The sequence below is a fragment of the Elgaria multicarinata genome, chromosome 2 (genome assembly GCF_023053635.1).
Source record: "Elgaria multicarinata webbii isolate HBS135686 ecotype San Diego chromosome 2, rElgMul1.1.pri, whole genome shotgun sequence".
Classification (NCBI taxonomy): Eukaryota; Metazoa; Chordata; class Lepidosauria; order Squamata; family Anguidae; genus Elgaria; species Elgaria multicarinata.
The window spans coordinates 80621833-80639193 of NC_086172.1; the positions used below are offsets into that span (position 1 = coordinate 80621833).

At 41.8% G+C, this 17361-nt stretch overlaps 1 protein-coding gene across 1 annotated transcript in view; it reads left to right on the plus strand.

Moving 5' to 3' along the window:
• The first annotated feature begins 3814 nt into the window (after nucleotides 1–3814).
• The window catches only part of COL18A1 (collagen type XVIII alpha 1 chain), a 185264-nt gene continuing 171717 nt past the window's right edge, over nucleotides 3815–17361 (plus strand). The window contains exons 1-2 of the mRNA XM_063116969.1: nucleotides 3815–3838; nucleotides 3951–4018. Of these exons, the coding sequence (XP_062973039.1) occupies nucleotides 3828–3838; nucleotides 3951–4018 (79 nt within the window). The 5' untranslated portion in view covers nucleotides 3815–3827. The remainder of the gene's footprint in view (nucleotides 3839–3950; nucleotides 4019–17361) is intronic.

Here is a 17361-nt window from a genome sequence, read left to right on the forward strand (position 1 = left end):
ATTAAAAATTAGAGGAGGGCACATGTGTCCCGCCCATTGCACAACTGCTTTCAAGAGTAACGCCTTGGTTATTGGGACTCAGTGTGATCCGTGGCATTTATAACATGCAGTCACACTAACCAACCATTGTGGACAAGCATTATTGCACTGAACATTGAATTAATCTGAAAATGACATTTTTTTCACACTGCAGGGAATATTGAATATCTCAAGTGAGTATATATGGAAATCCCACAAATCAAAATCGATGAAGTGTCTTGAAGCACTTTAAAGACTAACACATTGATTATGCCATAAACTTTCATGGATTATAGACAATTCATTTCATCAGATGCATGAAGTGTTATTGAGTGGTTCAAGTATATATACACTACATGTGGTGGATGTGAGGAAATAATTGTAAGTCAAGTCGGACTGACAGTGACAATCACATTATTGACAGTGGCCATTCACAAAACAATTGCTGCTGCTAACACAAATATCCTGTCACTAGTTAACAGATGTAGCGTGATAATAAAAACAAACTAACTTTATCCACAGCAGTCTCTAGATCCATGTAGACTCTGTGCCTTCTGTAACTGGGGAGTTTCTTTTTACCTGATGAATATGTGAAAAAGATCTTTATGTTAATTTCTTTATCCATTAGTGTTTTATTGAAGAGTACTATTTTTCTGTAATATAAAAAACAGTATAAGGGTGTTTGGTGAAGTCTTGAAGCCAAAAACAACAACCACAACAACCACAAAGCAATATTGTTTATGTTAAATTGGTGAATGGATCCCAATTTTTTAAAAAAGTTTTCATTCTCCCTTCCTGACACAGCAGTGTTCTGTCCCAACATTCATTGGACTCTTCTGGCAAGTATCCATTGGGTTCTTTTCTGCTTCTCAGGACAAATTGTTGTAATAAATCCTTTTCATCACATGCAGAAGAAGGAGCCTGCCAGCAGATGTCACTGTAATAAATAGCACACCAAACCAGGACTTTGTATCTAAAGGTAAAAGATACTGGAGAGGTTGCCATAGTTATGATCCTGGCCACATTGTGTATGCTTGGTGCACTGAGTTGATGCTGTAGTTGTCAAAAGTGGTTTGGTGATCATATATACTCATTCCACTGTTGAAACAAAGAGACTGTTTCAAGCAGCTGAATGGGGAGGAATAGGTTCTGGCCTGGACTGAAAGCAACACGTGTAGTTATTCCCAGAGTGAGAACTTTGAGCGTTATTCTTAAAAACTGCCAGGCCTGATATTACCAAATTCAAGGCAAAGAAAACACCAACAGAGTCCCCTTGTTGCTCAAATCAGTGAGCAAGCATGACCATACGATAAGATCTGGTCTATTGCTGCCAAAAGGCTTCCTTCCAGATCTGGAGGGCTTCCCTCTAGTTCTCTGCTTTGGCAGAATTTGATGATGCTCATAAACTGAATCTCTCTCTGATATCCCTCAGGTCTCAGATTCAGGACGTGCTTAAGTATGGATTCCTGTTACCAACAAAAGCATTATATTAGCTGCTATTAAGATAAACATTTTCTGTTCATATAACAGGATAAAATCAGGCCGTAGTTTGTCTGCATGCCCCTTTCATATGTTTGTATGTTATGTTTATATGATGCCATGGAATGTTAAAGGACATTCTAACTGCTAAGGAAACTCAGAAATAGTACATTGACAAATAGTGCCCTTTCTGGTCAGACGTGAAAGATCTATTTGGCTAGGAAAAATCTTACACAGGACAACAGTGGCATTGTGATTTTGGCAGGATGGAGGGAGGACAGAGGCAGGACAGCTGGGCAGTCAGGGATATTGAAGGATGGGAAGCTGAATGGGAAGAGAACCCAAGAGGTAAGAAACTAGGGGCTATGGAGGGGGGGGTGTCAGTTCAGGGTGGTTCGAATAAAAACCGATAGAGTATGTGAGGGGAAACAGTGGGCTGAGAAATACTTGTTATATTGAAAACTTGCTAAGAGAGACGAAGCATAGAGTATGAAACATTTTTTTCATAATACGAGGTCTCCTAAGGATCTGTTTGGGGACAGTGCAACTGAACTTATCTATAAATTGTCTGGAAACAGATAGCCAAGCAAAGTAGCAAAGAATGGGCATAATGCCTAATTATTCAGGATGATAAAATTTAAAGCAGAATGTGAAAAAAACACATTGAAAGACCTCTCTCCAGAATGGGTGAGTGGGCAACAGAATAGCAGATGAAGTGCAAAATGATTTAGTACCTCAAAGAAGGGATCACAGAGCAGGAGAATGGGCTGAAATGGTTGACTGTTCAGGAAGATGGAGTACTGTCCATATGAAGAAAGACTAAAGTGCTGGAAGATTCTAAGTTTAGGGGGGGGAAGTGTCATATTAGAGGAGAGAAAATTAATAGAGAAAATGGTTCTCTCTCTGTCTGTCTCTCTGTCTGTCTGTCTCTCTCTCTGTCTGTCTTTCTCTCTCTCTCTCTCTCTCTGCCTCTCTCTGTCTCTCTCTCTCTCTCTGTCTTTCTCTCTCTCTCTCTCTCTGTGTGTCTTTCTCTCTCTCTCTCTCTCTCTCTCTCATACCCCCCCTTTGGGTCATGCAGTGAAACTGATGGGCAGGAGGCACAATACAAGTGAAGTAAACAGTTCTTCACACACTACAGAATCAACCCGGGGCACCATCCTATGCATGTTTGGACAGAAAAAAGTCCTACAACTTCCATCATTCCCCAGCAAGCATGAATTGCTGCATGGTGTTGCAGTGCCCACCGTGAACATAGATTTGTTAAAGAATTAGAGGACTCTGTGGTCTACCAATAGCTATGCGCATTGCGCCATAAGAATGAAGCCTACATGTTCAGAGGCAGTATATACTTGGAGACAATGATCAGGGGCTGGGTATCTCCATTAGCAGTGCATTTAGGTAATTTTAGACTCTGGATTTAATGGTCTAACACGGCCTCCGTGGAGAAGGTAATGTATATTACCTCACTTACTTTAAACTGTGATGAGCCAGCCTGGCTGCGTTTGGTAGCACCCCTGTGCATTCTGTGGATTGAAGCCGTGGACTTTTGTCCCATCCATTTGGTACCACTGATGGCACTCCCATTATGCCTCGCTTGTGAGCTTTTCCTGTGGCTACCTATTGCTGAAGTGGCAATGCTTGACGGAGTGCCTCTCCTGACATGAACCTACCTGTACACTATGTTCAGCATCTAAGACCCTCCTCTTCGTGTCTCTTCCCAGGGAAGCTTGGAGGATGGCAAGAAGGGAAGGGTCTTCTTGGTGGTAGCTCCTCAACTCTGGAATGATCTTTCCGATGAGGCCCACCTGGTGCCAACGCTGTCACCTTTTCAGCGCCAGGTTAAAACTTTTCTCTTCTCTTGGGCATTTGGCAGCATAATCAGGCCAAAATGCTGATTGTTTGAAATTGTTGTAGATATATAGAGTGTGCTGTGTGTGCTGTTTCTACGTTTGTCTGCAAATAGTTTTACAGTGTGTATAGTGTATTTTTAATGGCTTTAATCTTCGTAACCCGCCCAGAGAGCTTCCGTTATTGGGCGGTATAGAAATTAAATGATGGATCTTGCGGCTTGGCTCGGCATCTCAGACGCAGCGCCGGCTCCTAGGAGCAACTATGCAGATCCGCCCCAAATTGCCTTCGCTGTGCGCGAAGGAGAGAGAGGACTCCAGAGGCACCCGGGTTAGGCCGACGCCAGAAGGCGCTAGGACCTCGCGGCCGCCGGACAAGCTAAGCGCGCCCTGGGAGGCGGCGAGTCCTGTTCCGAACTTGCTGCCCCGGCAAGCGGCGGTAGCGGCGGCTCCTTTTTGCCTCGGCGCAGCACAGCCGCGACCATGCGCGCCAGGTGAGCGAGGCGAAGCCAAGCGCGGGAATGCCGGGGACGTCTCTTAACCTGACCGGTCCGGCCGGGGACGTCTCTTAACCTGTTGCTCTTTCCCCCTTTGCTTGCCTTGCAGGTGTCTCGCGCGACCGCTCCTGCTCGGCTTCTTTGTCTTGCTGGCTGCGCCCGCGTCCCCTCAGCGAGGTAAGGAGGCGAGAGGTGCCGGGAGGGGTGTGGGTGTGTGTGCGCGCCGTTCTTCCCCCTCGTGCCCCGCTCCTCGCGGCGAGCAGGAGGAGCGGGTTGGGGGCTGGCGGAGGCGACGCGCGTCCTTCCGCGCGTGGCTCGGGGACTTCCAGCCGCCGGGCTTGGGGATGCGCGTCGGAAAGGACCCGCCGCGCTGTTGAGGGGGGCGAAGCGGCGGAGGGGCTCTCCACGTTCCCGTAGCCCTGGCGGCGCGCCCCGAGGGGCTGTCAGCGCACAAAGGGGGCTCGCTTGCCTCCCGGAGCTCCAGAAAGTAGCTCGCAGCCGGTTGCCGGGGGAGGGGGCGGCTGCTGGGAAGTCGCCCTTGAGCCCCACCCTCTCCTGGAGCCTCTCTGCCCTTTCTCCTCCCCTTTTCCAGAAGTCGCCTTCGAATTTCCTAAAGTTTCGGCTGGGCAAATAACGGGTAAAACCCAACCTAGGTCTTACATAGAGTAGACCCATTGAAGCAGATGGGACTGAAATTAGTCACGACTAACTTAAATCCCATTCATTCCAGTGGGTCTACTCTAAGTAGGACTTACGTTGGATTTTACCCACTAAATGGCTGCGATTCTAAACACGCTTACTCGAAAGCAAGACCCATGGAAAGCAGTGGCACTTCCTTCGTTGGGAACGCGATTGCGAGTCTCCTCTGGCTCCCGAATCGACGACATGCTGTATGATTAGCCTAAATGCGCTCTTGAACACTTGAGGTGCTAAAGTACTAAATCAAACCTTTCTTCTTGAGAGAGTTTGCTCCGTGTGTTGGTTAATGACTTTAGTGGCAGTACTACAGTGATTTAGTTTCCTTTGGCACAGAATTCAGGTGATTTATTACTTTTTATAAAAGAAGTTGTGAGTAAAAGAAACTTCCCATCAGAACTTCTTTTACTCCTTTAGGAAAGTGTATTGGGGCTAACACTGGAAGAAATGCTAAGTGCATTTCTAAGCACTGCCTGTTTTGCATGTTGTTGTTTTTAATAATGTTTTTAATAATGTGTTGCACTGTGCAACATTTAAAGGTGTTCTACTCTCCTGTCCTGCCAAAAAAACACAAAAAACACCTGACAGTTCTTGCAAAGGACTGTGGTCAAAGCTAAAATTAATGATTTGTCTAGAAGCTGCTTCCTGCCAGACCTAAGGAAGACACTAGCAAGCACCCCCTTATCTTCTGATGTATGAAACTGTATTTCTTAGCTAACACACTGGTCCAGAGGTTCACCCTGTAATGCCTTGGTTCAGAAATAAATATATTCATTACAGTTTTCCTGTTAGCTCTCAATGCATCTTAAGACAGAGGCATGAGCATTTGAGGCCACTCTCATGAGTGCTGATGCTTAAAATGTCCTTTTGCATTTCCCATCGCTGTGCTGTTGATCTAAAACTATCTTGGCTAGATATTATGTACATTTGTTTTTGAAATTGATTCTCTTCTGCTCTCTGTCTTGCATTACCAGTATTTATAAGTGACTTATTCCAAGCTAAAACACAGCCTTAGCATCACTTGTGAAATGTTCTCTCTGCATTTTAGGAAGTGGTCCTAAGGTTATAACTGAGAAGATGCTTTGCTTGTGCAAGTTCCATTGAAACCCTAGTTAAAACTGGCACTGCAGAGGAGCATCCTGTGCCTTGACAGGATATGTACCTTTAAATACCGCCTCCCCCCAACACACATCAAAATCCTTGTAATGGCATTGCAGTTGGGGAACCAAGCTCAGGCTAAAAGTACAGATGCATGGATGGTGTTTGTGTGAGTCAACTGGGCATTGGATATGCTTCTGATCTTCCCTCAGAAAACTCCATGTAGATGTGCCCTAAATGTGTTAGGAGTTGGGGATTCTGTAGGACTAACATCCAAGTTAGAGTTGGCAGGATGAGATATATGTATGTTTATTTAAAACTCAGTATTTTACCCTGTGATTTTTGAGACACTTGTTGGGTGCAATTCTGCATAGCTGTTCTATTGGTAGATCAAGGGATTCCCCCCTTTTTATAATTAGTGCCTGGTCATACACTGATGACTAGAAATCTGTATTTTAGACCTTTGACAGTGTGAAACATGCAAGAAACTGTGAGAGGATTTCTTTCTTCCTTTCTTTCCATTTACAGCTGTGCAGCATGAGTCAGAAAATGCTGAGGCATTCTTGGTTTTTAGTTTAATCCTAGCATGTAAATTTTGTTTAGCCATTAAAGGACTTTGCCAAGACTAATAAAGTGGATGGTGCACTTTAGGTGAACAACTTCTGTATCATTTTACCCACAGTGATGAGGAAGTAGTCAATTGAAGTCAAAGAAACCTCAAGGACACAAGTGTTTGCCAGGCAAGTGTTCTGAGGCACTTTAAGATTCCTTTAACATGCTCTTGTCTATTCATGAATCATGAGTTAATAAAAGTCTTGTGTATCTGCACTATTAGTTAATCTATTAAATATGAAACATTCCTTGACTTTAAAGCTCTAGAGTGCTTAAATGTGATCCACATGTGCTGTCTTTGAGTGGCACTTGAGTGACATATTCTGTCAACAAATGCACACATTCCATTAAGTGTAGACCCTACTTGTATTGACTGGTAAGTGGGGGGGGGGGAAAGCGACCTTTTTAACACTGCTTAATGGGAGCTTTAGGACTGTTTCATTCTCTGACTTCTAAGGCTAACATCTATTTGATTACAGTGAAGCTAACATGTTAGGACAAGGAGAGGAAGGTTTGCAGAGGCCAGATGGAGTTTTCCCGCTCTCTTTCTGTTTCTATTGTATGCAATCTATCCAGGGAAGAAAAACTGTGGAACTTAGCATATTTGTATGGCAGGTATCATTAATACAGATGGTAAACTCTTGGTGCTGACTGGCACGCTGTTGTCCAGCAGTTCGCTGCTAAGATAACCTTGTCAGGCAGTGCAAAAGGGGTGATCACCTCAGACAGGAGCCCATCGCCTTTCAAAGAAACAGCTCTGCAGGGCTACAGCCACACAGATGTATACACCATTCATAATTCTAGTTTTATTTCATGGGATCATTGGGAAGCATGGTTTTATGTGAAGCCAACTGCATCAATTAGTTGCTGGCAGTTCGCTCTGTATCTGGGAATTGATCTTGACTTGAACATTCAAGACAGAAAAGGAAAATCCTGTGTTTTAAGACAGTATGTGTGAAATGAAAAGAAAAGAGAGCAAGATGAAATAAGCCCTGTGATCCATTGAAAAGATAGCCTAGTCATCCTAGTCATCTTTGCATACCACGGTGTTTAACACAGTGGTTGCTGAATTTGGACTCAGAGGGTGTGAGTCAAGGGACCTAGCCTGATGGTTCTAAGTGTAAGTGTATGTGTAGCAGGGAAGGTTCTTGTTCTAACATTACACATCTGTAATGCAATGGTATCACATGGAATTATAACACAACCTAGAGATTTTGGAGAGACAGAAATAAAGCTTTCTATAAAACTTGATGTCAACTTGTTGAGCTTCAATTGTTGTCAAAGGAAAGCAATGCAACACCTACAACATTTTGTTTATTGGAATGTGCCAACTGTTGAAATACTATATTGCGTGCAGTATTTCAGCCAGTGTCTGCATGGTTCAAATGGGCATACTTCATATGATGAGAATCATATGAAAGTGCTTGATGGAGATCTCATCTCAAAACAATGCAGGTTGTTTGGGTAAACTTGGACTTCTTGGAGAAACAATGAAATAAAAATGTGGCTCATAATAAGAGTGTATTTTTATTTCTAAAGATTAGTTTGACTTGCATTATCTTAATTGGGGCTGCTGTACAGCTATCCTCTAAGTTTGCCCAAAGTGCCACTTAGGTTTGTATGATCTCTGTAATCTTGATAACAATCCATCCTGCATTGCTTTTGTCTCCCTACACCTCTTATTAGCCTGATTACTCATGGTTTTGTCGGGTTTTTGGTCAACCACGGACACAAAGATGACTTTTGTCATAACTTAACTTATGACAGGAACAGCATAAAACTGTAATTAATTCACCATCTGGTATTAGTTTAGCAAAAGACTTGATTTGTATTGACATCTGAACATAGGAGAAAAGCAATATAGCTAGATATATGCATTTTATTTTGAAAGGGATTTATTGATGCAGCACTTTATTGCCCAAACATGCAAGATGTCAAATGCTTCTAGGTCTAAATCCCAGCTTTTGTATACCTTCATTACATGTGGGGAATTCACCTTCAAATGATAGTTACTTGTTTGTAAGTAGCATGTCTGTCAGATACAACCATTTAGCCCTAATAGCTAGATCAGTCTTTCTCCATCCTGGTAAACTCCAGATGTTTTGGACTAGAACTCTCAGGATTCCTGAACATTGGCCATGCTGGCTGAGGCTCATGAGAGCTGAAGCCCAAAATATCTAGAGGGCATCAGGGTGCGGAAGGATGAGCCTAGGTGGAACCTGCTAGTTCTGAGTAGTTGGAGGATGTGGAAGATTTCCAGCTTCTTTTCTCAATGTGGAATGGAGGTAGAGAGATGGCTAACATGTCTGGCCTTATAGCTGCAGAAGTGCTGGTAGGACAGCCCAACAGAGACTGCCTTAATGGTTCCCTTTCTTTGGATGATTATTATTTATTACATTTATGTACCGCCCCATAGGTGAAGCTTTCTGGGCGGCTTACGAAGATAAGGATTCTGATTATTCTGAAACAAATAATTATTTGTGATAAAATGGAGCTTATTGATCCTAGAGCTCCTTCTTGTATCCCTCTTTTAGCATAATTGTGGGTGTCCATTGGGCATGAGGTTGCCAGCTTCAGAACTTTAACAGCAGTTTGATATACAGCAGTTAGGTGATTTCTGTACCCTGAAAATCTTCACCTGCTGACTTTTGCGAGAAAAAACCTTAGTGTGTGTGTGTGTGTGTGTGTTTTAAAAAGACAGAAGCAGTTCAGGCTGTTCTTATTTTTATTTTAATTGTTCTTGGCATGTTGACAACTTAATTCAGCTAGAAGGGAGAAACTGAGTAAGCTTCTGTTTGATGTGGCATTGGTGCTGGGGCTCAGACCTCCATTTTTCAAAGCTCCCTTTGCTTCCTCTGTTTGGACAGTAGAACACACTGAACCCATAGCCTGACCTCATGCTTTACTTTTAGTCTGGTTGCCCCCTGTCCAAGGTGGAAAGTGACTGCTCTCTCACTTGACAGGAGCCCTCCATGGGATGAAATATCCTTTGTACAGAAATCCCTGTGAATCTTGCATGTAGTATCTTATACTTCTGTCATTTGTTTGCATGAGGGAAGTTCATCATGTGTGGTGTCTTTTAACGTATGCCAGGAAGAGCTGAATAGTCTCTCTCCTCCATGCCAGTCCATCTTGCGGAGGCTTTTTACCTGGACTTACATTAGTTGCCAATTAAAATACACTATAGACCTGCTATCGTGCTCATATCCATAATGGTTGATGTCTACCCACTCATTTTAAAGTATGCTTATGAGTGAAAAAGTTATTCTAATTGATTAGACTATAGAAGCAACTAATAATTAGTATGGATTAATTTACATGGAGTACAGTGGTATGATCCTGAGCCTGTGTAAAAGTTTTTAAATATTCTGATACAGAACTTCCTGTCCTAGGTTTACTGGATTTATGTAACAACTCAGTGATCATGGGCAAGAATGGAACTTGTTAATACATATATCGCACATAGCTTTGTGTGTTAAAAAGTGGATAAAATATCCCTCCAAATACCAGCAGCATATATAACTGTAATGAATAAGAGTTTAAAATAAAGGAATTGATTGTCCTCTTTCTTGGTGGTGGAAGATGATGAGGACGCTTCTCTTTGTAGTGTGCTACACAATAGTAGGCAACATGATAACCAACAGTGATTTAAATAGTTGACAGTTGGTTATTTAACTCACTGTGAATTATTGAGTTGTTTGGCAGGAGTTTTAAACCAACAGTTTGTTATTTAGCCAAATAACCAATGCTATGTAGAGTTGGCTATTTGAACCACCAGAAGTTATCATGTTGTGAGGAGGATATCGTTGGTTATTTCTTTAGCCACCATTGCTTATTTCGTCACAGAGTTGCAAGGCAAGAGTGGTCAAAGTGGCGGCTGCCGCTCTAGTCCAGCTAGCAGGATAGATTTTTGGCAGCAATGGCTTGATGGGATACTAGCAGACTGAAGGAGGGGTGGGGATGAGTGAGTCAATTCAGCATGGTCTAATAGTCAACTGAACGCTGATCCTAATCCACACCAGGGTTAATTATTATCATGTTGTGTGGGGAGTACCCCCTAGATAAACAACTGTCGAGTTTATTACCCCACCATTGACTATTGTGTTGTCCGAACACAGCTACAGTATGCATGTGAGCTATTTTTAAATTTTGCTTTGGAAGAGCTTTTAGCTTTTGGAGATAGTTGCCTGTGTTGATTATTTTAATTCTACTTCATCACTTTTCTTAGCTGCGGCTTCAAATGGATGAAGACCTGAACAGAACATGAGTTGTACTGTCCCAGTTTTCCTGCTAGATAGTTACCAATAATGACACATTTCCATTCTGAAACTAATTTTAGACACTCTGGCTTCTGCCCTTTTGTACAGAAGGGCTGTAATGACTGTGTAATATGTGTCATGACACTGTGAAATTTAAAGGACTTTAACAAAAATTGCCTCTGCTGCTGTCTTTACAGGCTTTTTGTTGACTTGATTTTTTTTTTGTTAGTTTGTTACCTTCTTGAAGACCCTAATGAATAAAGATGCTGAGAGGCTGTGGTATTATTGAATTTGTGGTGTTTTTCATTTTATTTTATTAAAAGGCTCTCAGATGTGAATATGTGCAGGGATATGATTAGTTTGCTTCCAAATGCACATTTAGACAAAACATTACAATAAATAAGATCTTAGGCATCGGTCACTGGTTTCTTCTTTCTCAACGGGATAAAATTAAATGGCTCCAAATGGCTCCTAAAAGATTTCAGTGAGTACAATATGAGCTTTGCTTTTGAAGTGGTGGCATTTCATACTGCTTTATTGCAATCTTAGAACTCATAGGAAATCAATTAAAGAACCAATATAGTTCCTTCTATACTGCTGTAGGAGAACAATGTACAATTTGCCTTGAGAGGCAGTAGAAATATGCTCAGAATAGACTGCTAAGGTCAGCCACAAAATGCCTGGTGGGTGATGTAATGGTCACCTTGTCAGTAGAGTCTTCCCAGGTTATATTTTTATACACACAAGTGATTGTGTTCATTTTTGGGAGGGGAGTGTTTTTGTACCTAAATATATATTTCTATAATTATAATCAAATATGGAAGGGGAATATTAAAATGCAAATTACTGGCAAAAGGCTAATTACATGAAACATAATTGGGTTGCTATACCTTTTTAATGCCCTTGCACACATTCTAATACAGGGCTGTGTTGTGCTGAATCTGGGCTGGAAAGAAAACATTTGAAACAATCAAGTGCAGCAACATGGGGAAGGGAGAAGCTTTAGTTTTTGTCTTGCTATGTATTTATTTATTATACTTATAGATTATCCAGTAACCGGAATTCTCTCTCACGCACTTCTTTTTTTTTGCAAAATAGACCCAACCTATAACAAAATATGGGTTGAGTTAATAAAAAAACAGTGGCTGCCTAATCATGTCCTTATGGAGACAAACAGATAGTGTCTACAGTGACTAGAACTTAATGCACTTGGTGTCAGCTGCTTGTCTAGCGTTTGAATGGATCATGGCAGCTGCTTTAAAATTGCCAGCACACATTTTGTACCTGGCAGAAGGAAAACAGTGCATGGTCCAATCGGGAGGTTTACTGGTGAGACTGCTCTTATGTAAGGTCTCCTTCTTCTGATACATCTTCACAGATGCAGAAACATGTCTTGGGAAGGTCACTTTGTTCTATAGATCATGTGGTAAAAATGTCATATTTCTTAGAATTGCTTCTTTTTCTCTTTTAAAGTGTGCTTCTCAGTTGAATGGTGCAAGCTGGGAGGCAGGCGGGACTAATGGTGAAAGACATAAGGGGTGGGGAACTTCAGGCCCAGGGCCCAGATTTGGTCCCTTTGGAGACTTCCAGGGTTCATCGGAGGATCTCCATGTCTTACCGCAACCACCAGTCATTTGGTGGTTCCCGACCTTTTGTGCAGATTTCCCCCATTCTTAAAGGTGGAGAGGGCTCTCCTGGGGCTTGGTTACTAACAGTATGGATCTTAAGCTACAATATGCTGGTAGCTTGGGTATTATTATTATTATTATTTTGAACAAAATTCCAAAGGGATATAGGATCCTTTCTCCTCTCACCAGCCAGGTACTTTAGCAAGTGTTCTTCATTCATTCACATTGGATGTATGCAATGATTACTCCTGGCCCCTGGCCCTGTTATCCCAAAACCACTTGGAAAAAAAGTACTGCTTGTCATGTTAGAAGAGGTCAGTCATATCTACCTAGTCATTATCTCTGGGCTGCTTTGATATCTTGTTCTGTTTTCCTTTCTAAAGCTGTAGTTGAGTGAATGCCCCAGTCCACTGATTTTTGCAAAGAACAGCAGGTTACATGTACAGAATTGGGTGTAAGGATCTCCACATGTTCTGCTATAGAATGGATAGATGGTTTTTGCTGGGTTGAGGGGCATAGAAAGTAGAATAAGTATAGGAAGGGGGCACAAGCTTGCACAGTTTGAGAAACATGTGTCTGCATTGTTTGGAGCAGTAGTGCAGCTATGTAAATTTAGATCCTGGATTTAAAGGTCTTTTGCCCTCCCCTACTTTAGATGGCCATGTGTATTATTTCATTTGTGAAGCACACAACTAATATTTCTCTTCTCCCCCACCACCCCATTTCATGCTTCAGAACTGCTTTTACATTAGATTAAAAAAACACACATACCAAACCAAAACTGTTTTCCAACCCTGATAATAAATATTTTTAGCATGTGGAGTTTTCATGACTATAGGAATAAAATGGAGCTTGCTTCTGCTGCTCTGAAACTCAAAACATGTTTTGGGAATAAGAACCATTTTGTTATTTAAACATTAAAATAATAACCTGAGCATCTGCTACCGTGCACATGCCAGGCTAGCCACTCCTTGACTATAATGTGTGTGGGGTTTTTTTAAAAAAAAAAATAAGAAGAAAGGATGATGTGATGAACAGCATCAGCTCCACTGGGCTCTGAGCCTGTTTGTTTTTGTCCCCATCTCCTACCACTCTTGGGGGGCAGGGGTAATTTGTGTCCTACCTGGGCTGCAGGATGAGGAGAATCAGGACAAGCAGAAAAGTTGCTGGGGTGACCAACATCAGCACCAGGGGTTGCTGACATGCCCATTCCAGCCCAGTTTCTGACACTGGGCCTGTTTGTTCCTGTTCCAAATCATTTGCTGCTCTTGGGAAGACTTGCAGAGCTCTAAGGTCTAGCTGTAGCTGCATCACCAGTTTGCTGTTTGTGAATACTGGGATGAAAATCTATGCAGAAAATGACTGGGAGGTTTAGGGTTTTTTGTTTGTTTGTTTGTTTTAATTTGCAAACACAACAGTAGCAACAGCAAAACAAAGGGGAAAAGGAAGGGGGACGGATTTAACACTTCCGTTTCAAATATGCTAATATAAGCAGACCATATATCTAAATAAACATCCATAGGAAATTGATAGCTGTAAGAGATATGTTCAAATGTAGCAAGACTGGGAGGGTTGGTCTGCTTGTCAAGCAATAAAGGGTTATCCATCCTTGTTTATGACTGATTCCATGAAAAGTAAATACCTGAGTTGTCTTCTTCTCCTTCCCATCCCTTTCCCACTGTGGTTCTTTCTTTATCTGCAAATGTTTCCTCCCACAAAACATCCCATCCCTTGGAGATCATGTACTCTCAAAACTTTCCTTTAGGGCCTTGTGGGAGGGAAAAGACCTATCTGGGGTGTGGGGGGATTTGTTCTTTCCTTTGAGAATAACTTCCTAAGGGTGCATCTGTGCAGATTGTTTTGATGGCACAAATTAAAAGAAATTAGTCTGCTGCCATGTCAGTTTCTCCAGTGCTAGTAGATAGGTTGTTCTTGGCAGAAACCGCAAGTTTATTTTTATATTGAGTAAGGAAATACCAGCTTGCTGTTTGATGTTCACATTAGATTAATAACTTGAACCTGGGCCCCTAAATAAAGCTTGTAACTCAGCCTTCCCCATCCTGCTAACCTTCAGATGTGTTAGACTACAAATCCCACCAGTATATGTGTATACCTGCATATGAAACCTGCATAGATTGCGCACTGTGCAGTGTAGTCTTTATGCCTAATATATTGGAAGCAAACTCAGGTTGTGCAAGTTCACCCTATCTTCTCATGTAGTGGAATTATCATGTGGTAGCCTAGTTGTCTGAAGTTTTCAGATGACTCTTTAGGGCCACATGATAAGGATGTTCAGTGCACTAGTTTGAGAACAATTCAGGAGAACATTGGATAACGGCATCATGTGTCCAAAACATGAAGGGCACATTATGGGTAAACCAGAGGAAATAGAATCAGGTTTGCCAAAAGACATGTCAAAATGTTTGTTTGCTTGTTTGTTTATGTCCTGCCCTTCAATGTAGAGGTTCCTAGAACAGCTTACAAAAATAAATGGCAGCAGAATTAAAACCAACACAAGAAGTATTTTAAAAGGCCTGGGTGAAAAAGACATATGGCGAGGTGCCAGGCAAGTGTCCCCAGGGGGAGCATCCCAGACATGGGGTCGCCACCTGCCTAACCTCCAGAGGTAGGGATACCTGGGGAAGGGCTTTGGGTAATGATCTCAACATGCAGGCGGTCCTTCCGATATGTGGCTCCCAAACCATGTAAGGCTTTCCAGACTAAGACCAGCACTTGGAATTGCACTTGGAAATATCAAGGCAACAAGTAAAGTTGTTTAGGAACTGGCAAGATATGTTCGGTATCTAACAGCAATATTTTGGACCAATTTTAAAGTTTCCAAGAGGTCTTCAAAAGCGGCGTAAGATAACATTTTGTTGGCTTCGTGTACAACTGAGCCAAAGACCATTTTTGTGAGGATTATATAACATGTTGCAAATTTGTGTTTGCTCAAATCAGAGGTTTTGAATGAATAGATGTAATGGTCCCCCCTCCCCCTTTTTATCTACTGGTACATAATTAATATTTGGGGAACTACAGAGAATCCAAGCCCCATTTGCTTGATATTTTGTGGTACAGACTCAGAGGGTTGTATCATTTTTAGCATGTGACTGGCTGAGTTAATAATTCAGTAACAATTGTTATTAGGATTCCTTAGGAGGAAAATGAAGCTGATGAACAGAACTAGAGTAGACCTTCTGTACACCAAATGTTCTGGGTGACCCCTGTTAGCCTTTTCAACATATGCAAGCATAGCTGTAAGTAGGGAGGAAATTCTTTGCTTCATATTTTAATATGAATTTACCTAATTTCATACTTTTGAACTGGTGTGCAAACTGAAACACAGCTATCTTTCGAAATTCGCAGTTCATCAAATGTTGCGATGCAGTTTTCCAACCAAACAATGCAGCACAAAAAAGTGTTTATTAGAGGGAAGTACACACAAAAAATCCATATGCTTGTGAAAACAATATATAAAATTGTATCATTTTAGGGGAAATTGCTTACAAAAAAAGTGTATATTAGGCAAAATTGCCTATAAACGTGCAAATGTATTAGAAGAAATGTGCATGAAAATGTATATGAATTTTCATGCAAAGTTTTTAAAAATAATTTTAGCTATAAGTGAGAGAAACATTTTGGCCATGATCAGTTTCTCTGATTATTGTCACATAGGAATAGATGTTAGTGTGACTTCAGAAAAACTCCCATCTTGACCTAGCACCAGAAGTAAGTGGTGTGTACAGTAGGCTTTGATCATTGTTACCCTTGATGATTGGTATATATGTGGTAGGTATGGCTGCCTATAGTAAGAGTCACACTTGTATGGCTTTGCTGTGTCAGCCTCTCATCAAATTGGTTGTATCCTTACCCTGTATTGTACTTGGCCTAATGGTTAATTCGTTTTAATTCAGCTTGATTTATGTATTTGACTTTTTCTTTGAAAACTCCCATGGTCCTTTGACAGCTAAACTGAAAGTGTATGAAAGAATCCTGAACTCCCTTTCTTGATTATAAAGTAGAACGGAATCTTAACCAGATAACATTCCTAGCATCTTCCTCACCTCAGCTTTCCATACTATGAAATGAGATCCAGTGTGCGCTAAGCCCTAAAAATCTTCAATAAGAGATAAAAGCAAGCTGAATGCTAAGATGTAGATTTAAAAAGTGTTTCCTCGCTTTCAGTACTTAAGGTGATGTTCTCTTGTTCAGGGACCATCCATAAACTGATTATATACCATAGTTATTTGTATCTTGTTCCTGCCCACACCCGGGAACACAACGCGTGTTTGTCAGGATATCATTGGCAGAGAATTTTGTTTGAACATATTGGGGAGCAATTATACATCTGTGGAAGTCCTCAAAGATGCTGTAACATGGTAGAAAAAGCTCCTAACTATGCCGCAGTAATGAGGCGCTTTAGAGTAGGGATGTTGGAAGAATCTGGTTTGGGGCTAGAACCTGGCGGATTTTTTCCTGCTTGGCCCCTCAGTCACCAGCTTGCAGATCGCTGAGCTGGCCCGACTTGGTGCACGCTGAGTCAGACAAGCTTGCAGTTTCCTCTCCTTTTTCTTTTTCTGCAAGCCGCCTTTTGCACAAAATTGCAGGCGTAAATGGTCTAATTCAACCATTTGCATCTGAAATATTGTTGAAATGGCACTATGTAGGGCTGAGATTTTCTGCAAATCGCGATTTCCGTAATATCTATACCTGCTATTTTTGCACAAAATGGTGGCTTGCGGGAAAAACTCGTGAGCTCTCACCAGTCGCCTGCAGACCATCTGGTGACTTGACCCTTGTACCTGCCAGGCTTGGGCAGCCGGCGGGAGTCCAGTGAGCAGACCTTGAACGGGAGAGTTTGCCCATCCCTACTTTTGAACATCTTGGAGCAGGAATGTAGACCCTTGGTGTAAGGTATCTCCCACCTGCTGAAGCCCACCAGTTGTACAAAGAGAACTCCAGTAGTGCTTTGTAAATGACAGGGGTACTGATGCTGGAACAGGGTACATTGTTGTTGTTTTTAATATTTATTATTTAAAGCATTTTTACTTTGCCCTTCAGCCAGAAGTGACTCTCAGAGCAGCTTTAATAGTAAGACAATCCCCATGATACAGAAGGAAAAGAGATCAGGAGGGAGAAGGAAAAAAGTAAACTCGGGCACTAGTTCTTTGTTACAAAGTTCTTATAGGTGTTTTTTTCTGGCATTGAAGGGTGTTTCTTCTCTGGC